The sequence below is a fragment of the Sorex fumeus genome, unplaced genomic scaffold, assembly GCF_029834395.1.
Source record: "Sorex fumeus unplaced genomic scaffold, SorFum_2.1 ptg000098l, whole genome shotgun sequence".
Lineage (NCBI taxonomy): Eukaryota > Metazoa > Chordata > Mammalia > Eulipotyphla > Soricidae > Sorex > Sorex fumeus.
The window spans coordinates 20,363,860-20,388,067 of NW_026606155.1; the positions used below are offsets into that span (position 1 = coordinate 20,363,860).

Below are 24,208 nucleotides of genomic sequence, written 5' to 3' on the forward strand. Positions count from 1 at the left end.
TCACAAGTGGTCCACAGGACAGGGGGACAGAGGGGTGTGTGTGTGCAGAGGGTAGCATCAAAGGATTAGCAAGAGGGGAGAAGCAATTGGCGGCGCAGCCAGCCCCATTCTCAGCTGCTCTGTCTTGGATCTGGAGCACGAGGAGCAGCTTAAGGCTCTGAAATTACATTCAAGGCCCCCCATGCTCCAGGCTGACTAAAGCCACAGAAATACCCCCGGAGCCCGGTACCTTTCCAAACGGGGAGAACAGCCAGCGAGGCCGGGCCAAGTCAGCTGCCGCCTCCCGGGACACCACCTTCTTTGGAAGGTTAAAAAACGAGAGGCGAAGCCACGGGCCCGCAGAGCGCCTCCACCCCACCCCCACCCCTGCGCGGGCCGGCCACAAAGGGCGCAGTCAAGGGGCTGCTGGAGGAAGGATCAGGAATGGAGCGCAAAGTAAGTGTTTATGAAAGAACACTGCCTATCCGTGCTCACCCGGAACACGCGCTGGATTGCTTCTTTCTTAGATGTTCCAGCTCTACTGAGATCGGATTTTCGCAAGCTGATACACACCACCCATGTGACTGGAGTGGGGGCTGACCCCAGGGGCTGGAGGGTGTGTGTCGGCTGCGGGAGCTTCGAGTTTGATCCCAGCACTGCACAGCTGCCTCATACCACCAGGGGCTTTCCCCCCACCCCACCCCCAAGGCCCTGAGAACTGCAGGTATGGCTCCCCCGGAACCCAAGAGAAAACAAAAGCACCCACTCAAAGTTGTATGGCTGCGTGCTCCTCGGTGAGGTCATGGAACCCTGCGACCAAACTAATCTCACCAGGGTTTCATCACTCTACAAAGCCGCTCTGTGCTCTGCGGCCAGCCGCGCCCCGGGCCCCAGCCCAGAGCAAGGACCAATCTACTTTCTGTCTCTGTGGAGCCACTGCTTTGAGCCACTTCGCATAAACAGAACCGAGCGAGTGGAAGCCTTCCGAGATGGCCTGACCCTCCAAGTATTACGTTTGCAAGGGTCCACCTCGGCGGACCATGTTTTGTTTCTTTCCTCCTTTTGCGGGCCTGGATAATATTCCCCTGCAGAGAGAGATAAGACACCACTGCACTCAGCCACGCTGGATCACCCAGACATTTCAGGTGGCTGCTTCCACACTGGGGCTCCTGAGCCGGGCTGGCATGCACAACTTCCACACGGACATCTGTTTCCACCTCTCCTGGGTCTCTCCTTAGGAGCAGAAAGGCTGGCTCACACGGCGGTAACTATGTTGACTGTTTGAGAAACTGCCAAACTCTTTTCCAAAGCAGCTGGACTCAATGTTATCTATTTATTTTGGGGGGGTTCTTGAGTCATACCCAATAGTGCTCCAGGGACTATTCCTGGCTCTGTACTCAGGAGTGGCCCCTGGGAATATTGGGGGGGGGGGTTCAAATGTAGTGCCGGAATTTAAACCAGGGTTATGGCTGCGGCTGCAAACTCGGCAGTGCCTTACCTTGGTACCGTCCAGGGTCTCATCCCTGTTTTAGATCCGCACTTGCAATGCAATGCACGAGAGTGTCAATGTCTTCAGAGCCACTGACAATTCCTAATATGTGTCCCTGGGGGAGGTACCCGGCGGGGCCAGGGCCCTGGGACGCTGGAGTCGGCCTGCAGCTCCAGCCCACTGAGCCCTCTCCTGGCCTGACCTTCTGATTACGTCCAGATGTCCAGGGGGTATGAGGTAGCCTCACATGACTTGACTCCCCTCATGACATTTCATGTGTTTGTTGTCAATTTGTGCATCTTTTTTTCTTCTTCAGAGAAACCTTCTGTTTATTAAAAAAACGTGTTGAAAGCCTTTTATTACTATTGTTGTTATTATTATTAGTTTTGGGGTTACACCTGATGATGCTCAGGCATTACTCCTGAATCTGAACTCAGGAGTCACTCCTGGTAGGGCTTGGAGGACTGTATGGGATGCCGGAGATCAAACCCTACCTGCTGTCTCTCTCCAGTCTTAAATGCCTTAAAAAAAAAAAAAGCCTCACACATGAAGGAACTGGCAGAGGAACCCAGGTGTGCGGAACCCAGGGCGTAGATCTCCAAGCCTGCTCAGATTGGGACTGGGCCTCCTCCACCCAGATCCCCTATCTTCCAGTATGTAGGTGTTACACCCACCAACTGCCCCCAGCTCTGTGTAATCCCATCAATGGCCAAGACCCAGAGACTATAAAACCCAGCTCCCGGAAGCATGCGGCTGCGCGACATCTTATTATCTAGTTCTTACTCTGGAGAACCTGGCAGGATACCAAAAGTATCCTGTCCACACGGCAGAGTCTGGCAAACTCCCCGTGGTGTATTCAATATGCCAAAAACCAGTAACAATGATGGGTCTCATTCTCCTGACCCTGAAAAAGTCTCAAATGTGGCACTTTCTAAAATCTCAAGGCTAGGACGAAGGAGACGTTACTGGTGCCTGCTCGAGGAAATCGATGAACAACAGGATGACAGTGATACTGTGAAAAAAAAAATCGCTGACCTTTAAGAGACTTCTGCATACTATGGAAACAAGTCCTTTGCCAGATGATTTGTTAATATATTCTTCCTTTCTGTGAGTTATTAGTTTTATTTCTTAAAGGTGAGTTTCAAAGCATGTGACGCTTCTTTGATAAGGTGCAGTCTCTCTGTTTGTGGGCCACTCCTGAACGTGCTGAGAGGTCACTCTTAGCTCTGTGGTTGGGGACTGCTCCGAATCATACTTAAGGGGTCCGTATGTTGCTGGGGAATGGAGCTTGGGTCTTCTGCATGTGATGCATGCATGCCAGTGCACTGTGCTAGTGCTGGCTCAGGGATGTCATAATTTCAGCCCTTATAGTTAGACCGTCTATCAGTGTGCCAGGGGGAGGGGGAGGGGTTGTTGCAGTTTGGGGTCAGTGCCTGGGGTTCCTTCCAGGTTTGTGCTCGGGGTCACGCCTGTGGTCCGTGGTGCTCACTCATGCTGTGCCATAACTGACCTGGGATGGGCAACCTCCAAGGCAAGGGTCTTAAGCCCCATGCTAGCTCTCTCGTCTCTAATCTGAGTTCACTATGTCCGAGGTAGGAAGCTGGGGTCAGATTTCATTCTTCTGCATGTGGATAATGCGCTGTTCCAGCACTACCCGTCTCCTCGGCTGCAAGCTGGCACGTTCTCTCCTTCCTGACTAGGATGGCGCCTTGGTCGAAGGACCAACTGGCCACAGGTACATGGATTTATTTCCAGAACCTGCCACTCTCTTCCCCCGAACTCTCCAGTGTCACACTGTCTTGACTTTTTATATTTACTGTTAAATTTTTGTTGTTGTTGTTGTTTTAGTTTTCTGTTTTTGGGCCATACCTGGTGGTGCTCAAAGATTACTCTTTTAAGTTTTTTTTTTCCCTTCAGAGAAACATCTATTCAGGGATCAATCCTGGGGGGCCATATGGGGCAAAAGGGATAAAACCCGGGTTGGTCGTGTGCAAGGCAAGAGCCTTACTTGCTGTACCATTGCTCTGGCACCTACTATTAAGTTTTTAGTGCTGTTAATAAATGCCCCAGCTTACTATTACCAGACCCCTTCTCTATTCTCTTGGAGAATTTCAGCACAGAACTGAGCACAAGGACGCTTTTCTTGAAACGAAACAGAAGTCATTAATAACCTCTCTGTTTTTTTTTTTAAACTGGACTGTGAGCAAAATCTCAGGAAGACAACATCTGTGGATAGAATTTAGTGCTGTAGCAAAATTAAACTTGCAAAGAAGTTCATTCGCATAACTTAAGCACTCATAATGACTCTTCTGCAGAGAAACCAGGAGCAAAAACTCCAGAATTCGTGTCAGTAAATCAGTGTATCCTAAACTTATACTTAGAGCAAATTCTTCATTTTTAAATGAATAAACATCTTTAATGTAAATACTAAGCCAAGGTTTCTTTCTTTTTCCTTTTGGTTTTTGAGCTACATTCAGCAGTTCTCAGGGCTTACTCCTGGCTCTGCGCTCAGGAATGACTCCTGGCAGTGCTCTGGGGAACACATGTGTGTGTGTGTGGGGGGGGGGGGGGGGGCGGCTGAGGATCTAACCCGGGTCAGCTACACTAAAGAAAGCATCCTACCGGTTGTACTCTTGCTCTGGCCCCAGTACAGAGAGTTCTAAATCCCTTCTTTTCAGAGCTGGATCAATAGTACAAAGGTTAGGGCATTTGCCTTGCATGCAACCGACCCAGGTTGGATTCTGGTCAGCCCATGTGCCTCCCCCAAAGCCTCTTGGAGTGATTCCTGCATGCAGAGCAGGAGTAAGCTGACTGAGGTTCAATCCCCAGAATCCCATATGGTCCTCTGAGCACCATTGCGTGTGGCCCCCACATAGAAATCAAATAAATCTATCCATTCTTTTCTATGCATTTTTTTTTTGGCTTTTCAGGTACCTCTTGGTGATGCTCAGGGCTTACTCCTGGCTCTGCACTCAGAAATTACTCCTGGCGGTGCTCAGAGGACCATATCGGATGCTGGGAATCGAACCTCAGTCAGCTGTGTGCTAGGCAAATGCCCTCCCTGCTATACTATTGCTCTGGTCCCACTATGTACATTTTTATTTATTTTTTTTAACTTAAGAGGGATTCCAAATGTGAAACACACTTCTTCATTCCCTGCTCTCTCCCCCAAAAAGCTGTTAATATTTGGGAGAAAAAAAAACTTTTCTTTTTTTCTTTTCCCCTTCTGTCTCTGGCTCAGATCCTCACGTCTCCCTCACCTATAACGAGATTCTCTGGGGCACAGGCCCCCGTCCTCCTGCATGGAGAGCTAGGTCTGGGACCTCAGGCCAGAGCCAGGCATATCCCTCTGCAGGCTCACAGTCGGTGAGGAGGGCTACCAGAGGTGCTGCCTCCCACCCAATGGGCCAAGACACTCGGGAAGAAAAGACGCTTTTGTTTGTTTGGGGATCACTCCTGGCTCAGGGAATACCCCATGGTGCTGGGGACTTAACTAGGCCATTGCATTCAAGGCCAGTGCTTTAACCCCTGAGAAAAGGTGCTGTGACGGACATGAAGTTGTTCTTCCGCCGGAGGTCCTCCCCTTCTTCAGTGGGAGGGTCTCGGCTTACAGGGTGCCCGGGGTGTGGGTGACATACCCCACTGAGTGACACCCACCCCTGCAGACTCCCTTGTTGCTAGGGGGTGTGGGTGCTCACGGCCCGGCGCCCAAGGAAGGCATTTCTTTTCACTAGTGACTTAGCTGGCATCCGTCTTTAGCCCTGCCTGTCCCTTTCCCGTTCCCTCTTCTTGCTTGGAGAGTGGATGGGATGTGGTGCCTGCAGGCACCGGAACCAGCTCAAACAGCTGCAGGAGGGGAATGGGCTGCGTTAAGTGAGAGTGGGCGGGTGGGGGGGCGCTGTGACATCAGGAGAGGGCAGCGGGGCGTAAGGGGGCTATGCTGAGCTGGAGAGGGGAGTGAGGCTCTTCCCCCCCCCCCCCCCGAGTTTTGTGTTTTCAGGCCATGCCCCACTGCACTTAGGGGTCACTGTGGGCAGTCCAGGGGATCCTACTTGGTGCCAGAGACCAAGTCGGGGGACATGGCGAGCAAGGTAACCACCCTCCCTGCTGTCCTCTGGCTCTGGCTGCGAAGGTCTGGCTCTGGTTAGGTCTCTGCGCAGCTGCACTAACCCAGGACCTCCTGCCTCTGGGCTTCTGGGCAGGTAAGAAAACTCGGGCCCTCCCCACAAAAGCTACTGAGTGGCTGCAATCCCGTGAGCTGGAGGGGCTACTCTTCTGACAGACCCCCAGGTGATGAACCCCACACCCTTTCTTCCAACCTCTGCAGAGCGCCTGGGCACCTGGCTTCACCCCCCCGCCCCCAGTCCCATCTGCCAGGCAGAAGTGCTTTTCCCTCAGAGACACATGGCAGAGCCTGCCCCCCCTCCCCCCCGTGGCCTCCATCTGCGGGAGTGAGGGGCAGGGGGCTCACTAGGGTCGGGGCTGAGGAAGGGGCGTCTGGGTGGGAGCAGAGAGCTCCGCAGGTTCTGGGACAAAGCCGCCTGGATGGCCTCTTTGCTTTTTTTTTTTTTGCTTTCTGGGTAATGCCCAGCGATGCACAGAGGTTACTCCTGGCACTGCACTCAGGAGTTACTCCTGGCAGTGCTCAGGGGACCATATGGGATGCATGGAGTCGAACCCGGGTCATCCGCGTACAAGGCAAATGCCCTACCCACTGTGCTATCTCCCTAGCCCCTGGTTGGCCTCCTTGACCTCCCCAAGGCTTGCATGGCCTCGCCATCACTTCCCGTCTCTGAGTTTGCCAAGCAGAGGTAAGAAGCCCAAGGTGGTGGCATAACCCCAGCCAGAAACAAGGGCTAGGTGAGGCAGGAAGTTGGCGCCAGTGCCACAGGGGCGGGGTGAGGGTTCCGGGATCGCAGCTCAGTTTGCTCTCCCCACGAGAGGAAGGACTGCCAATTCAGCCCTGGGGCGGGCCTGCTCCTGCCCGGCCTAGGTGCTCTCCACCGGTGAGGCGGGTAACACATCTTGGAGGCTCACGGGCCAGACACGGGAAATCACAAGGGGACGCGGTGTAGAGACGCTGGCCACTTTTTCTTATGAGGCCGAAGTGGAGCCATGACAGGCTCCACTTGAAGACCAAAACTCAGCAGGCAGGCCTAAGTCTCGGTTTCCCTTGTTAGAAAATCTCGACTTGTCAGAAAACAATTATCACCCTGGGCAGGTAAACTGACTCATGCGAACAGCCTATCAGAGTAAGGGGCATGGGCAGTGGCACCCAGCCAAGCAGAGAGGGCTAAGGAAGTGGAGTCACGGGATCGGACTGGGACCAAGAACTGGAAACACAGTGTTGGTCTCTGAGTCACGGACAGGACTGGGACAGAATTGGAAACATATTGTTAAGTTCCTAGAAAAATGCTGTTATGTAATCAAACCCTATGTAAGCTGCTCAGAATTCAAAGTCGGGGTCCTTGTCAAGACCCCACTGTGTTGGATGTGACTCAGACCCTAGCTTGAGCTAGCAATAAAGGGGCCTTTGCATTTGCATCTTCGCATCTGGTCTGGGCAACGTGTGGGTGAAACTCCCTTCCCGGGGCATAATACTTTGGGGACAGCCTCTCAGCGGGGACAGTGTTTGTCAAGGTGCTGAGAGATGGCGGGAAGTTCAGAGAAGGTGACAACGGTCAGTGTAGAGAAAGTGGGGGGAAGGGGGCGGACTGAAGTTTGGAGAACAGACCCCGAGGCAGGCAGAGAGTTCCGAACTGGCTTCCAAGTGCTGGTTACAGGGCTGGAGGGGCAGGGTAGCGGGGAAGGCACTTGCCTTATCTGAGGCTAAGCTGGGTTGGGTCTCCAGCATCCCTATGGTCCCCCACGCCCTGCCAGGAGCGAACCCTGAGTGCAAAGGCAAGAGGAAACCCTGAGCACCACTGGTGGGGCCCCCCAAGTTAACAAGCAAAAGGAGGTGCTCCCGAGATGGGGAGAGGGCAGCAGCGGTGCTATCTCGCATGAACTGGACTGGTGTGGCGCTGCTGAGAGCCGCCTTCCCTTGCTAAGTGTTGGCCCTGTGCCAGGCTGCTCCCGGCCCCTCAGGGCGTGCCTCCTGCACTGCTGCCTCAGCTGTCTGGGGGTGCCATCGCCTGACCGCGGGGCACGTCTTCTTCCAAGGAAGCGCAGGCAACAGTGGACTCAGAGCTGCGCTCAGCCCACAATCTGAATGGCCACCTGGCTGGGGTGTCCTTTCTCTGTGTGGCAGAAGCACACTGGTCACAGCCCTGGGCTTCGGGGTCTGATTGTGCCCACGCTGTTCACGGCCCAAAGCCAGCCATCCCCGTGGACCCAATCTCTCCCCACACCTCCTCCTTGCCATTCTGGAAGCTTCCAGGTTACATCTTTGGCCTAAGAGTTGGTTCTGCTTGGTGTGATCCCAATTTTTTTTTTCCTCCTTATTTTGGGCGCAGGGATCAAACCCAGAGCCTTATAGATGCTGAACCATGTCCAGCCCCATGCCTTCCGAGATTTGTAGATGTCGGGGTGGGGGTGAAGGGGGTGGGTAGGGAGTCTCCTGCAGGAGCCCAGATCAACTTCTCCTCTGGCCAGTCCCCTCCCCTTCCCTCCCCTCCCCTCCTCTCCCCTCCCCTTCCCTTCCCTTCTAGGTAATGATCCAAGAGCACTCCTTAGTACATGGACCAGGCTCATCTCCCGCTTAGGGTTTGCTTCCGATGGAAATCTTTGGTGATATATATATATAGATATATATATATCTATATATATATATCTGTATACTACATATGTTTACTATCTAGCTATCTATATGTTTATATATACATTTTTTGGACTCACCTTTATATTCTTAGAGAAGTGGGGGCACCAGGGGGAGGTGGGAAAAGCAGAGGATAAAGGAACCCCAGTTGACTTCACTGTCTTAATGAGACAAAGCAAACGAAAACCACTGGAGTCTCACACCAATATGGTGGTGACCAGCGGGGAGGAATGTGAGGGTTGGGGGGGGACATAGATACACTGTTCCCTTGGGAGGGGGATGTGAGTGGTCTCCCCTTTTATGGGGGCTGGAAACTTCTAAGCCTTGTAAACCAACGCCAGCCATGCAGTCTGCGCAGTCTCTGATGTAATCTGCCGGGGGCAGTGCCAGCCCTGGACACACTGGCGAGCGGCCAGCGCAGGGGACTGGGCCAGGCTCTCACTCCGGCTGGTCAAGCTCTGCCCAGGTGGGCTGCACTGGACGCGCTGCTGGGTGAACGGATGCCTAGGCTCCTGACGCTGCCCTTTTGTGGTGCTGAGACAAGCACCCGGAGAGGCCCTGGCGGGCGGTACGAAGGTGCTGGCTGCCGAAAACCATCAGAGATGCTGGTCTGGGGCGGGGCCGACACTGGCTGCTGGCCCACCAGCACCGAGACTGCCCCCAGCAAGGGTGCAGGCGTCCACAGGATCTGGTTGCTCCCCGGGTTTATGTCCAGTGATACTCTGGGACAGAGGGCAATGGAGATCGTCTCTCTCCTCAGTCGCCCAGATACTGTTTGCAAGCAACTGAAGGCAGTGGGCGAGACTACAGGCAGGTGCCCATGACAACTGATGGTGGGGAGAAGCAGAAAGGTCGGGCGGGGGGAGGGGAAGGGAAGGCTTAGGAGGAGTCACCCTGCTAAGATGATAGAAGTGCAGCTTTTAAAATTCCATATTCCAACATCCGAGAAATAATGGTTCTTGACTATTATTATTATTATTATTATTATTTGCAGCTCAGCCGGAGTAGCACTGTAGCTACTGTTGTTCATTGATTTGCTGGAGCGGGTCCAGTAATGTCTCCATTGTGAGACTTGTTACTGTGTTTGGCATATCGAATACATCACGGGGAGCTTGCCAGGCTTTGCCATGCGGGCGAGATACTCTTGGTAGCTTGCCGGGCTCTCCGAGAGGGGCGGAGGAATCGAATCTGGGTCAGCCCTGGTCAGCTGTGTGCAAGGCAAACGCCCTACCGCTGTGCTATCGCTCCAGCCCAGCCAGAGTAAGTTTTTTTTTTTTTTTCAAATAAAGGTCAAATTCCCAAGTATCATTTTTTGGGCTTCCTTCATGCCTCTTTCTTTCCCTGGGAAGTAGATAAGTAGCAACTGGAAGGGGCAGGATAGGGCCACCCTCAAAACTGCCTTTTGTTCCCATCGATATAAAATAGTGACCCTCCTACCTGCTAGCAAGAAGCACAGAGCACTAGTATGCAGTGGGGAATCGACTCACACCGTGTGTGTGTGTGTGTGTGTGTGTGTGTGTGTGTGTGTGTGTGTGTGTCTCACCTTGTCCTCTTACAACCTGGCTGGCTTTGTCAGCTATGGCCCCGTGTCCTACTGGGGATCGTGCTACGCTTTAATTATGGCTCTCCAGGGATGCTCCGCATGTGTAAGTGGTACCTCTCGGGGCTCAGGAACTATTAACCTGGATGGAAGGTTCTAGAGAAAAGTGCTCCTGGATACCCAGGGAGTGAGGACAAAGAGAGGTCCAAGTTTTCCAGTTTTCCTACTCATGCTCCTCATTCTCATTTCTCCTGCTCGGGGGTTGAGAGAAGAAAGGCTCATTATCGGTGCCAATTACGGGGTGATAGGCCCCACGCTCCCTTCGCCCACCCACACTCCCCGGAGCCCCGCTCAGATTCTACAGATCGGCGGACAGAGTGCTAAGTATTTCCATGTGCACGGCGTGCTTTTTCCAAAGCCAGGCATGGCTTGGCATGCCTCGTCGTTGGAGCTTTGGGGAGCAATTATGTCCTGAGGCGAGAAGGACGGCTGTGCGGAGGCACGTGCCCGCTCACTGAGGCTTGCAGCACGGTGTGTGGGTCAGTGGGCCGGAGACCCCCAGAGCCCAGGCTGGGAACAAGCCGTCAGTCCACAGACCCCCAGTGGAGGGCCGTGTCAGGCGGGTTAACCTGCTCTGCGCAGGGTGACAGGATAAGCAGGACCCTGTGGCTGCAAAGGCCAGGCCACCTCTGCCTGGTGGTGGCAGCAGCAGACACGAAGCCAGCCACCTGGGGGTGCCAGGCGTTCTCCCCAGGAGGATGCCGTCTTGTGACCGCAATGCCAGTGGAGAGGGCCCACTGAGCTTCCCTCCCCTCTGCCCAACAAAGTGGCGATTGTTAACAACTGAAGACTCATCACTCTCCTCCTGGGACAGGGCCAGCTCGGCAAGAGACAATCTTCATTTTCAGATGTTATCTTTCTCAGTAGCCCATTGCTTAATGCAGCTCGGAAATAGAGCTCCCTGCTTTTCGTCCGGGCAAGTGAAATGCACCGCCTTTGGCTGGGCTCTTAGACACCCCCCCTTCTGGGTCCACTCCCCGCCCCTGAAAGTCAGGACTTTCCTCTCTGACCGACAAGCCAGGTAGTTTGGCTAAGTTGGAGCTTTGTTTCTGAAGGCAGAGATGGTTACCGAGTGCAATGAAAGGGGCCTCGGGACAGGAAAGCATGAAATTTCAATGGCTGGCGGCCAGGACATTTTGCCATGTGGAGGGATCCACCTCCCTCTTGTGTGGTTGCAGCCAGAGTGAAGCTAACAAAACACTGACTGCTGAAACATCACTTGTGTAATCCAGCCTCTATGGAAGCGATTTCCACGACCAGCTGCTAAGAAGTGGGTGATGGTCGCCTAATATTTGCTTTTGTTTTGGGGCCCCTTGGTGCTCAGGGCTTACTCCTGGCTCGGCGCTCAGGGAACACTCCTGGTGGGGCCCAGGGGGACCGGAGATGGTGCTAGACATCAAGCCCAGGTTGGCTGTGCGGCGAGGACAGTGCCCAATCTGCTGTCCTATGGCTCTGGCCCCGGTCGCCTATCTGAGCTGGGCTTCCTCCCCTGGTTCCTGGAAGGCCAGAGTCAAGTTCTCTTCCTGTTGATTCAGAGAACAAGCATGTCAAACCTGCGGGTCCCAGGCAGGTGGTCACTGCATGCCACACGGGCGAGGGGGAGGTCTGGGCTGGGGCTTATCTCGGATTGCTGGGCAGAGAGAACAGTTTTGGGTTGGTTTACTTGAGTAATTCCGGCTTCAGGATAAAGTGGGAGTGCCTCTTACCGCTCCCTGGTCCTGGGGTGACTCAGGGCCAGGTAACGTGAGAGTTGGCTGGGCGAGGGGGCAGGGGGGACAGACAGTTGGGAGGGTTGGTGTGGATACACCGGGCCTGCTTGTGGGCAAGCTGGTATTATTCTGAGACACTCAGCTGGCCCTGGGAGGGGCAGTCTCTCCCCGGGTCTGGAAGGCCCCCAAACGCCCAAGCATCAAAAAGATAGAAAACAGTCAACGGAATTGGCTCCAGGGTGAATAAAAGTCAAAGAGACTGAGAACCTAAGAAAGCACCAGACAATGCATGTAATCATGCCACCGTGTGTGGGGGTGGGCTGCATCACACACACACACACACACTCACACTCATACACATACTCTCTCATATGCACACTCACACACATAATCTCACACACCCTCCCAAGTGTCGGTACCACCTTCCCTCTCATCCAGCCAGCTCATGTTTCCCAGCCCTGCGTCACTCACACACACACACACACACACACACACACTCTCACATATACACTCACTCACACAACACTCACACTCATACACACACATTTTCACATATGCACACTCAAAACACATACTCACAGTCTCATACATACACATACTATCATACTCACACTCACATTCACACACACTCTCACATACACGCTCACATACACACACTCTTACACACACACTCTCACATACATACTCACTCAAACACACAACACTCACACACTCATACACACATTCTCACATATGCGCACTCACGCACACACTCTCAGTCTCATACACACTATCATACTCACACTCACATTCACACTCACACACACTCACTCTCCACATACACACACACTCTTACACACACACTCTCACATACACACTCACTCAAATACACAACACTCACACTCACACACATTCTCACATATGTACACTCTTGCACACACATTCTCACATATGCACACTCTTACACACTCTCAGTCTCACACACACACAATCATACTCACACTCACATTCACACACACTCACTCTCACATACATACTCACACATATACACACTCACACACTCATTCACTCACATACTCATATACACTCAAGACTCTCTCTCTCTCTCTCTCTCTCTCTCTCTCTCTCTCACACACACACACACACACACACACACACTCACTTCTCTGCTGTCCTGCCTATCCATGGCCACACCCAGTGTAAGAGGTTCTGGAACTGGAAGTGTGTGTGACTTGTTTTTGACTGGGTCATCACCCAGGCTATGGACCCTGGACCCTGTTCTGTCAGCAACCTCCAATGCCTCTGTGCAACCTCCTTGAGTGGACAGGCAGCCCTCTGTGGGGGAGCTGGTGGGGGAAGCTGGGTTTTGGAGGCCTGTCGTGGGCTCTGCCCCTCCAGCCAGTCCTTCCCCATGCAGCTTAACACTGTCCGCTCGGGGCTGAGCTGCGGGCAGCCTGGCCTCTGCGGGCTGACGGTCACAGAGATTTCAATGTTGAGCGATGGGCTCCTTCCCAAGGCTTCTTGCGGACGAGCTTATTTTGCCATGTAATGTTCTGGGCGGATTATAAGGGAAATGAACGAAATAGGTTCAAGGAAAGCGATATTACTAACTGCGGGCAGGTCCAAATCTCACAGTCCTGGAAACGGGGCGGACAAAGTCAGTTCTTCTTGGCAGGCCGGAGGTTTGGTTTGGAGCGTGAGGTCACCTTCGCTTTTCTGGCTGCCAGTCTCCTGAAGGAAACATTGACCTTCTCGCTCCAGTTTTCTCTGTTTTATGAGCTGCTCCTCAAGGGGGGGGGGGGGGGGGAAGGCTGTTCGGGAGCAGCATCAAAGGCCCCGCTGGCTAAGGATTCACCCCGCGAGCTCTGGTTGTTTTCAGTTTCTCGGTTCAACTTCTGGTAGGTGACCAAGCCGTGGATTTGGTGTTCCCTTCGCTCTTCTCATTCCTTTCTGTTTAAGAGTTTAGCTGGGCCGGGGAAAGATATTTGAAGCTTTCTGATCCAATGTAAATGAAGCCTGCGGTGGGGAAATAGTTTTCCTCCTGCCTTTGCCTGCCCAAGGGATTTTGACGAATAATGCTTCTCAAAGATGTTTACAAACATCCCCCTTGAGGGAAGAAGAGGAGTAAGCTCATGGCAGGTGTACCAGGAATGCTTCGGTGCACGCGAGCACGAGGAGAAAAGGGACCTTTAGAACCCTGTGGTTTCACAGAATTTTCGGAAACGCTTGGAAGCCACAGCAGGGAACTGTTCCTGAGGGGCAGCGCTGGTGAAGAGGGAGTGCAGCTTTGCCAGAAGGAACCGGGCCTTTCCTCCATGAGGACTTCTACTTGGATGGGTGGGAGGATGGGGTTTATACTTCGCTTTGCTCCCTATCATAGCCTATGTTTACCTTAAATAATTCATTAAAGACTAAAGTATTATCACCAAAAGTTAAAAAAAAAAGGGGGGGGGAATTCCTTCTCTGCATTCAAGGATCTGAAAACATTATTCTCTAGCCATCCAGCTCTAATCTAAAAGCCTTAAATAACATTCACTCTCTTTAGAGGTGACTGCAATCTGGCTTCCGAATAGTATGCTTTCCAATACATTCTATCATCGTTTACCTGAGAAAGCTTAGCTTCTATTTTTTTATTGGCCTCAGTGTCCCCAGATTTTTAAACAAAAGGCTCAGGAATATTAAAATTTTGTTGTTGTTGTTAACTGCGATAGCGCCATCTACTGGCGGGCCATGACAGCCGCCACCCCGCTGCAGCTCGGACCCCCAGTCTGGGAGTGAGCTTTGGCTATGAAATTTCGTTTTCTATGTCATTTCGAGAAACAGTTACTTGACCGTTACTAGGCCTCCCGTGGCGGCATCAAGTCAGCAAGTTCTAATAAGAAAGTACGCTTTTATTCTTACTGTTACCTTAAAGTGGCCCTGACTTCACCGACTTTGATTTTCTCTGTCCTATTACTCCAGGGTGTGTGGACAAAAGTTTGGATCTGGCGAAAATAACCTGGGGAAGTTTCAAAGATCCTGGAAAGTGTGGGGAAAAAAAAAGAAGAAGAAGGAAGAAAAAAAAAAGCCCTACTTAACGCTTAATTTGCTCTTGGTGGAAAGGACCATCTAAAACTAGGTTTTGGGGGAGCCACATTCTCCCAGACACTACCACCCCATTTCCTGCCCGAAACTACAGCCAAGCCCTCATGTGCGCTTTCTAATGGATTGACCAATTGTCCAAATTCTATACCTTTGCCACTCGGGGAGAAAAAAAGAGAATACTTAAAAGGGTATAAGCTAGCAGGACCAAAATCCCAAGGAGTTTCTTTTGATCTTGAATCTGGTATGCTCTGGATCCATCCAAGACTTCTATCAACTATAGAAGGCAAGGTGGAAAGCACATAAGTCTGTGAGTGAAAGCAGATCCTTCTGCCGAGTGCTGCCAGGCGAATGATTTCACTTGGACTTAAGAGTGACTCCTAGATCCTTAGGGTTTCAGCTCTCCCGAGTTCACTTCCTATTAAATGAGTCCCTGGCCGGAGAGAGAGAGCCCGGGGCCCAGTCACTTGCCTTCCAAGAGGGCGCCTAGAGAAATGGGCAGAGAGTCACTGCTTGGGGGGGGTCCCGATTCCACGCAAAGAGCACAGAGCGACAGTGCTTCCTACCCAGGGTAGTGCCGGAAGTAACATGTGACAAGGACCCCAACCCTCACCCCCTGGAAATGGAATCTGGGGCTGGCGCACTTTCAACCAACTGCAGTCCAACACGAGCTTCAAAAACAAAAACCCAAAGAGGTGGATGGGCGGGGGGACGAGGACAGGAAAGGCTGAGGATAGCTGGGGCAGGAAGGATTGCAGAGTGGGGGCCAGTCGCAGCTCCCCACAGGCAGAGGGTCACATTCTCCGGGCAGCAGTGGGAAGGGGGCTCAGGGATTGTACCCACGTCTCTGTCAGTCCCGCTCACCGGCACCACCTCCTAAGAACAACGCCCCAGTGGGCGAGCTTGGAGTCAAAAGGCCCTCACTTCAGTTTCTCCCTCAAATCTCCAGATTTGCTGCCTTGACACCATCCCTTCCACAGCAAACACGCGATGCAGAGCCAGAGGCAGAGAAGCCCAGGAAAGGGGACGCGAGGGGGCTTGTGCCCTCTGCCTGGGGATCTCGCTCACCTGCACAGCCTCATGCAACGGCCCTAACGCGCAAAGGCTGGGCCCTGGCAGCGGGAAAGGCCACGAGCCATTTCCGAGCAGTGTCTGGGATGGGGCGCTCTCTCGGCCAGCGGCCTGACAAACAAAGTCACGGAGCACGGGGCCTGGCTGGCCCATGCGGGGGAAAGGTTAAGGGGCCAGGAAACAGACCTCTGCTATCTTTGTGGGCTCACGAATACCACGTTCCACCAGCGGAGATCACTGGATCAGACAGGGGCTAAAGACCGTTCAGAGTCAGCGGAGAGATTCCAGCAGGGGCACCAAGTTCCTACCTCTGCAAACCGTTTGGCGTCTGGCAGGGTCCTCCTTTCTCACAAGCTTAAAGAAACATGTTCCAACAGCAGTGTCACCCCATCTGATGGGACCCCCTTCAGAGCCCCGGGAACTCCTGCAGACCAAATGCAATACAGAAATCCAGGAAGATGTGTGGTCGGAACACTGAACTCAAGCTGTACAGACAACTCCCCCAGAGTTGTTTACTACTTACTGAGGGCAAAATGTTTACTGGGAGCACGGCAAGTGAACCTCAAATCTTCACCATGGCCATCAATGCTTCTTTAATCAAGGATAAGGAACACCAGGGCAGTCACCAAACAAGAACAAATTCAAGGGGGGAGGTGGGGGTGAGTGTTAATTTCCACTGATTGACAGAGCCAACCATGAGGCTCTGTATGAGCTGTATGAGCAAAAGAGAGAGAGGTCACGGGCTTATCTCAGGGGCAGGCGGGCCCAGAGCACTGAATAGACTGTCAGATGGAAGCACTCTGCCTTCTCCTGGCTCCGAGGTTTCAAGCCGACACCAGATGCACTGCTACAAAACCTGAGTGGTCTCAATGGTCAATCAATGTTCTGGCCGAGACTCCACTGCCTCCGCTGGGCTAGCCAGATGCGCAGAGAAGGTAGAGGTTTCCCGCTCCCCGAGGCTTTGGGAACTTCTCCTGGGTGTGAGCAAGTGCAAGGTGCTGAGGGGCTCTGTCTGAGGGGTTGGGGTGGGGGGCAGGGGCTGCCAACCAGACCTGGACTGTCCCTAGCCAGCCCACCTCTCAGTTCCTAGGTGTTCCACAGGAAAACGTGACATCCTTAAAAAGAACCACAGGAGCAATAGCACAGCGAGCAGGGCACTTGCCTTGCACATGGCTGAGCCAGGTTAGATTCCCGGCATCCCATATGGTCCTCCAAATTGGCCAGGAGTGATCCCTGAATGCTGAGCTAGGAGTTACCCCTAAACAGCGCTGGGCATAGCCCCTAAAACAGAACAAAATAAAAAGGAGCCACCATGGCCTAGTTATTCTTTGGGTGGGGTGGGAGGGGGGGAGTGAGTGTCCACAAAATATGTCCAGCATACAGGTGCTAAGATCTTAAGTGGAGAGCAGAACCTTTATGCTCACAGCATATGACTGCCTGACCTGGGGAGGGGCGGGGGTCCCAGAGCCTACACACACCTGTGTGGAGTCACCACATGAGCACAGTAGGCACGTGCCACTCCAGACTCCTGAGACCCCAAAAGCATCTTAAGGTGCATGATCTGAACCCGCACTCCCCTTCGCCCCACCAAAATCCTTGGTGGCTCCTTTCTGCCCCTACAGCTTATAAAGTGGCCTTGTTACCTCTGTACCCTCTTCTATTGCCACTCCTGGTTCATGCCCTCCTCCCTGGCCACACTGACACAGAAGGTTCTAGAACGCCACACATTTCACATACCCCCTAGCCCTGCCTTTTCCAAAGTCGTTCCTTCCTCCTGACATTCCTTGCACCCTGCATCGCCCCACTCCTGGCTGACGCGTCCACATCCCAGGTTTTACGCCTAGAGGTTTCTTTTCCTACAAAATCCCCAGCCCCACAAAAACAGCCAGGCCAGATGGATCTGAGCAAGTTTAGAGATACTTTGCTCTGCCTGAGTCTTCGCATTGTCCGACACAGAATGGGGAGCAGGGTCCTGCAGTACGAGCTGGTTTGGTGGATACCCCAGTTCCTCTTTGTAAAGCACCCCGCAAACCGACACCCGGTCCCTGCGGTCAGCTGTCCCTCTCGGTGGCACCTGTTCCGGCCTCCCTGTGTCTGCCCTGGTGCTTGGCTCAGCCCCTTCCCAACAGCCTGGGCTCCAGGCTGAAATCCTGCTCAATGGAATCAGAGCGACTCGCTTTCCTGCTGGTTGGTATACGTGTATGACTTGCTACCACGCGTGGCAAACTCTTCCTGGAGAGTGGGCTCTCACACCGAGGGGTGGGCTCGAGAAGGTCAGCACGTGGTCCCGCTAGCCCTCAGAGCCCAGCTCTGCCTCCAGAGGCCAGGCCCTCCACTTCCTGAGCCTTGGGGGTGGGGCGCTGGGGGAGACGAGAACCACACCTCCCCCCCGCCCCCCCTGCTCTCGGGCCTGAGGTGAAGAGGAAGGGAGAGACTGCACATGGGATGATGTGGGCTGGGAAGTGCCGTTGACAGGCCTCAGCCCCACAGACGGGGGGAGCCACAGGGACCCAAGGGAAGTGGTTCCAGAAAACCACTCTGTCTCCCTGTGGCCATTATCACGTTCAAGAAGAATGGAACCCCAAAAAAGGGTCATGGGCCCCGGCTCCCCACCCTGTGAGGGCGCCATCTCTGCAGGCAGAAGAGCAAAAGGCCCCAGGCTCTGTCCCCACCGTCCCCCTTTGGGAGGGCCGGCGTGCCCGCTTACCTGTGGTGCTGGCGCTGGGCACGAAGCTGGCAGGGGGGAGGCTGCTCTGAAGACCATTCAGTTGCGCTTCTGTCGAGGAGCCTCTGAAACACAAGCAGACAGACAGGTGAGCTCAGGGCCCGCCTCGGGGCAGGTTGACCTCGGCATACAGGAAGCCCAGGTCTGGTTCCCGCCCCTGAGCACAGAGAGGAGCCGGGAGGCGTCCCCAGCCCTGGAAAGGGGGAGCTAACAAAACACTAAGGACAGGTCTCCAAAGGCTTTGCCTCTGGCAACTGCTGAGGGGACTGGGGCTGGGGGCTGGAGGGTCCCACAGCCCCACTTGGCATCAAGACTTGGTTCAAATGCCATCTGATGGGATAGGCCCACATTTCTACCCATGGCCCTTCTCTCCCAGGGATGAACCTTCAAGAAGGCACAGGCCTGGCTTGCCCCCGTGCCCCCCACTGCACAGAGAGGGCCTGGTGTCTCCAAGTATTTGAGCAACTTTTGTTTACTGAACACGTAAGCGAAGCTCCCGGTACTCAGAGGGCTAAAACACAAAGGTGTTTTATAATGGCGAGAGTGCCGTGGAATGTGGTGGTTCTCAGCCAGGGTGGACAGACAGGGACTGAGCTGCGAATACCTTTCAAAGCAGAATGGGAGATGCATACTGAAAGTAGACTATAAACCGAACATAACTGCCACTCAATGCCTCTTTTGCAAACTACAGCACCCAAAAGGAGAGAAAGAACAAAAGAGAATGCTCTGCCAGAGGCAGGGTGGGGTAGGGGGATGGGGGGTGGGAGGGATACTGGGATCCGTGGTGGTGGAGAATGGGCACTGGTGGAGGGATGGGTACTCGATCGTTGTATAACTGAAACCCAAGCACGAAAGTTGTAAGTCTACAACTGTACCTCATGGTGTTTCACTAATAAAAATTAAAAACAAACAAACAAAAAACAAATATAAAAGGACTTAAATTAGTTCAGGGCTCCAATATTTTAAGTAAATAAAGTACTAATAGTCCATCAAAAAAAAAAAACCCAGGTATCCGACACCACCGAGACATCAGTGACTCTGAGGGTTGTGGGGTCCAATGGGATCTCGCGGGGAGCTGGGCACAGAGAGCGCAGAGGAATGATCCAGCACACGGAGCCCCGCTAGTGCTGGCGTCTTAGAGGTCCTTGGAGCCACAGCGGGCAAGAGACAGGACCAAAGATGCTGGATCCTTGGGGCAGTCTCCCCAGTCACACATCCAAGGCGTGTGGGAGCGGCATGAGGCTCTACTGATGCAGTCGGCTCTGTAGTGCAGTGCTCTCACTGCACTGACCAAGACTGCAGCTGGGAAACGGGCTTCCAGAGCTATCACGGGGGGGGGGGGGGGGGGGAAGGGGGGCGGAGATACTGTGACCACTTGGAGCATGAGCTCTGCATGCAGGTGTTCTGGGTTTGATCCCTGTCAATGTGCCATTCCTCGAGCCCCGGGCCAGGGACACCCTCTGAGCAGGGAGCCGGGAACAGACCCCGAGCAGCACATCACTGGGTGCAGCCCCCAGACCAAAATAAACCCTGGCCTGTTGTCCTTGGTAAAATGTTGGCCTTGAAGAATAAGACGATTCTGCTTTCCTCACTGCTGAATCCAGAGACGCTACAACCGCCCACCTTAGGGATTTCGTGAATGTCTTGGGGGCCACGTCTGGCAGTGCCTGAATGCTACTCCAAGCTTGGCGCGTGGGGGAGCCGCGGGAATCCTGCAGTGCCAGGGACTGAACCCAGGCCGCCATGTGCAAAGCCTGCACGCAGACCTCAGCCCTGATCAGTGGTTTTTGAAGTAATATCACCCACTGTCCTCACAAACATGCTTGTGTGGCCCCTCTACCTTGATTTTTCACTGAGATGGGAAAAATTGTTTTGTTCTTGTTTGGGGGCCACACCCAGTGACGCTCAGGGTTCAATCCTGGCTCTGATGTCAAGGATCACTCCTGTGGGGGCTTGGTGGACCATATGGGGTACTGGAGACTGAATTCAGGTCAGTCACATGCAAGACAAATGCCCTGTCTGCTGGGTTATTGTTCCAGTTCCCTGGGATGTGATTTTTTTTAAACCTGGGAGGTTTCAAGTAGTCCACCTGGGGGCCAAAGTGGTAGTACAGAGGGTAAGGGGATACATCTTGCATGCGGCCAATCCAGGTTCAATCCCCGAGCCCACCAGGAGTAATTTGTGAGCCCTGAGCATAGTTGGGAGTGGCCCTAAAACAAAACAAAAATGAAGATAACGTAGTCCATATGCTCAGTTCTTTGCTTATTTGTTCAGCAACATTGAATCTAACCTTTTCCGGTACTACTGTCCCATTTTTTTTCATTCTCATTCAAAAATACCAGGGTTGGGAAGAAAGTGCAGGGTTAGGGTTAGGATACGTGCTGTGTTCCATCCCAGTCACCACACACCTCCCAAGCACTGCGGGTGCAGCCTTGGGGTCTCCAAGCACTGCAGGGGCCGAGCAGCACCACATTAAGCCAAGACTGAACGATGGCCTGGTTAGCTGAGCACCGTGGCAAGGAGCTCCTGGATCCCTGGAGAACCACTTGGGAGGCCTACCCTCCCCATACCAAAAGAACCTATCAAGGGTCAGAGAGGGGGGCCAAGGGGGAGGGCACAAGCCCTTCCTGTGTGCGCCCTGGGCTCTGACCCTGGGACCACAGAGTCCTGGAGCAAAGCAGCAGCAGCAGCATAACAGCTTCCCAGCTCGGAAGCCGAGCACAGAGTGGGCCTGGATTCGGCAGGAGTGGGGAGGAAGGCCTGAGGCAAGTCCCATCCAGGACACCAAAGGTGAAGTACCAGTGACCAGTGAGTGCAGAAATTCGCTAAAGAGAAAGCATTAGGATGCAGCCGCGGATGGCCTTTCTGGGGGAAATCCATTTCAAGTGGGCCCAGGAGTCAGAAGTCAATTTTATCCAAGAGTAGAGAAGAGGGGCCGGAAAGATAGTGCAATGGGTAGGGTGCTTGCTCTGCACATGGTTGACCTGGCTTTGGTTCCCGGCATCTCATATGGTTCCCTGAGCACCAACAGAGTGACCTTCTGAGAACTACTGGGTGAGGTAGTTCTACCATCCACCTGTCTCTCCCCACCCCCCCAAAAAAAACACCGAAAAGAGAACAGAAAACAGGCCAGAGCATCTCAGGGATGAAGGGACCCAGCACTGGGGCAGGGAGGGCGCCAATAGGGCCAGAGGGCCAGGAAACCACACAGAGCTCTCCAGGGAGGAGACTGGGTCAGGCCTAAGGAGGCGCTGCCCAGTGAAGCCTGTCACAGTGAGGGAAGGGGTTTAGCAGAAGGGGAGGCCCAGGTGTGGCCAGGGGCATGAAATGGGGAGCAGGAAGATCAGACGTTCAGGTCTGGAGAATGGTCAGCACCAAGCAGTGGGCTGAGGGTGAGTGGCCCGGGGCCCAGGCCAGGCGATGGAGGGATTCTCTGAACAGGAGCCACCATCTCCTGGGGGCCTCCCGTGCCACCCAGCCCACTGGGCCTTCTCCCGCTCCTCACCCCAGGGCTCCCAGCCCCGTGCCCTCTCTCGCTTACCCACCCTTCTCCCTCACCAGTGCCCGGCACCCATTCAGACGCCAAGCTCTGCCCAAGATTCCCTGAGTCCTAGCCCAGGGTCTCTGCTTGCCTGGCACTAGGGGAACGTGTCCTGAGCCTTTTGAGGGGAAATGCTGAAGGAGTTTTTCCATGGAAACAAGGTACACAACATGGCTTAGTACTGTTATTACAACTTCAGACACATGATGGGTAAATAAGCTTTTGCCCTGATAACATCATTTCCTTGGGAAAACACATTCCTGAAAAAGACCTTTGGAAACCGTTTATGAAGAGCCTGCGTGTTAATTTGTACTCACTAATCTGCTCCTGCGCTCATCTGTCCTCCCAGAGGTCCCTTATTTTAGGAACGAATTATGCACAGGAAGGCGTGTGTGTGCGCGTGTGCGTGCGTACGTGTGTGTGTGTGCGCGCGCGTATGCTTTCCCTGGGCTGTCTCTGAGTCAGGCCCTGTGCTTTAACATCAGGATAGCAGGGTCCGGCCCACAGGTCCACAGGGTGTCTCTGATTTATGCCTGGTGTCTTAACCTTACAAACATGTGCCTTGTGCCGTTATTTCTTCTGGGGGATACCGAGAATCTCTGCACTCACTGGTCACCTGTCTACATAGAGAAATACTAAACTGAATGACTCCTTGAATTGAATTTAGTAGAATATTCGAGCTACATCACTGTTCCTAGACATTCAGAACCCAGCAGGTAACAGTAGTTTCAAATCAAAAGGCAATTAATTGACAATCCACAATGTAGAAGTCTCACAGTCTCACAGTCCAGGTTACTCTGCAAATCCTTTCGGAGAGGCCTCTCCTGAGAGCCACGAGCTCTGAAGTAATCTAATACACAGCTCTCCCCCCTCAGCTGCACATCTGCCATTGCTGCTTTAGTCAATGATAAAAGCAAGAGGGTAAAACCTAAGGCCTGTAAGAGCTCGAGGAAAGACCGAGTGGGAGAGCACCACGCCCCGCCTCCTGGGTGCACTATCAAACAGGAGGAGCTGCTTTGCACAAACTATATCCTCCCTCTCAAGAGTGGAATGCGCAAAGCTAGACGGGCATTTGGTGTGGTCCCAGTCTGCTCTTCTCTGATTGGACACCTGTGGGCAAATGAAGAGGTGGTCATGCGGATTGATACAGGTAGTAAGAGCTGTGAGGTGAGAAATACCACCAAGTCTTGTGACACCTTTACACGCAAATGTAAAGTGTTCAAACCAAGGAGAGTGTTAGAGGTGGCATTCTGTTTCTCAAATTCCCAAATGGTCCAGAATTGGGGCGGCTGGCCAGGAGGCAGAAAAAGTCATAGATGGGGCCAAGGTGCTTGCTTTGTATGTGACCACCTCGAGTTCTATTCCCAGCATCCCAAATGGTCGCCTGAACCCACCAGGAGTGATCCCTGAGCACCGAGCCAGGAGTAAGCCCTGAGCACTGCTGAGTGTGGTCCAAAAAACAAAACAAAACAAAAAAGGTGAGAGGAAAAAGTGGAGAGTGAAAGACTAATTTCTTTTTCTTTCTTTCTGTGTCACACCTGGCCATACACAGGGGTCACTCCTGGCTCAACACTCAGGAATCACTCCTGGCGGTCCTCGGGGGACCTGGGATGCTGGGAATCGAACCTGGATCAGCCGCGTGTAAACGGATACCCTACCCACTGTGCTATTCCTCCAGCCCAAGACTGCCTGATTTCACCTTCTCTGGGCTGGTTCTCATTATCTAAAGCCACTGCAGGGACACTGGGAGGGCTCCGTTGCAGAAGTGTCTACTGCGCAAGCATTGAGCCCGCGAGTTCTCTTCCCGGTGCACCCCACAGATGCTCCAACTTCTGCAGCTCTGCTCTCTGGACCCTCTGGTACCTCCACAGAGTGTTGAATCTATACATGGCCAGTGTGCAAGCACCAGAAGCAAGTGTGTGTATGTGACACTTCCCCCTCCCCCCCACCACACACACCACCCCCAGTCACTGCAATATCAAAGGGAAGGGCAAAGGAAAATACAAGAAAATGAAAATAGGAAATACAGTCATGCAGCAAAAAGAAATCAGAAGGTCCTGGCGGTGGGTGGTAGATCACATTGCATGTGGGAGACTGATTCCGATTCCAGCACCACACACACACGCGCGCAAGAAACAGACATTCTAATGTCATGAATAGTTACATGCCCTTTTCAGGAAAGGCACTTCCTTTTCCTTGTGACGGGTTCAAGGTGAGCACCAGCAGTTTATTCAGACATGAAATATCCATGTCATACCCTCAGAATTCAATTCACTT

At 53.2% G+C, this 24,208-nt stretch overlaps 1 protein-coding gene across 8 annotated transcripts in view; it reads right to left on the reverse strand.

Moving 5' to 3' along the window:
- TTLL5 (tubulin tyrosine ligase like 5) overlaps nucleotides 1–24,208 on the reverse strand; it is a 286,995-nt gene that overhangs the window by 19,276 nt on the left and 243,511 nt on the right. For 6 of the 8 annotated variants that reach the window (XM_056133741.1, XM_056133747.1, XM_056133746.1 and 3 more), the window contains 2 exons: nucleotides 18,373–18,455; nucleotides 14,421–14,531 (listed from right to left, as the gene is read on the reverse strand). The exons of 1 other annotated variant lie outside the window; for it this stretch is intronic. In XM_056133741.1, coding sequence (XP_055989716.1) covers nucleotides 14,422–14,531; nucleotides 18,373–18,455 — 193 coding nt within the window. In that variant the 3' untranslated portion in view covers nucleotide 14,421. The remainder of the gene's footprint in view (nucleotides 1–14,420; nucleotides 14,532–18,372; nucleotides 18,456–24,208) is intronic. One more of the 8 variants, XM_056133743.1, reaches the window with a different exon arrangement.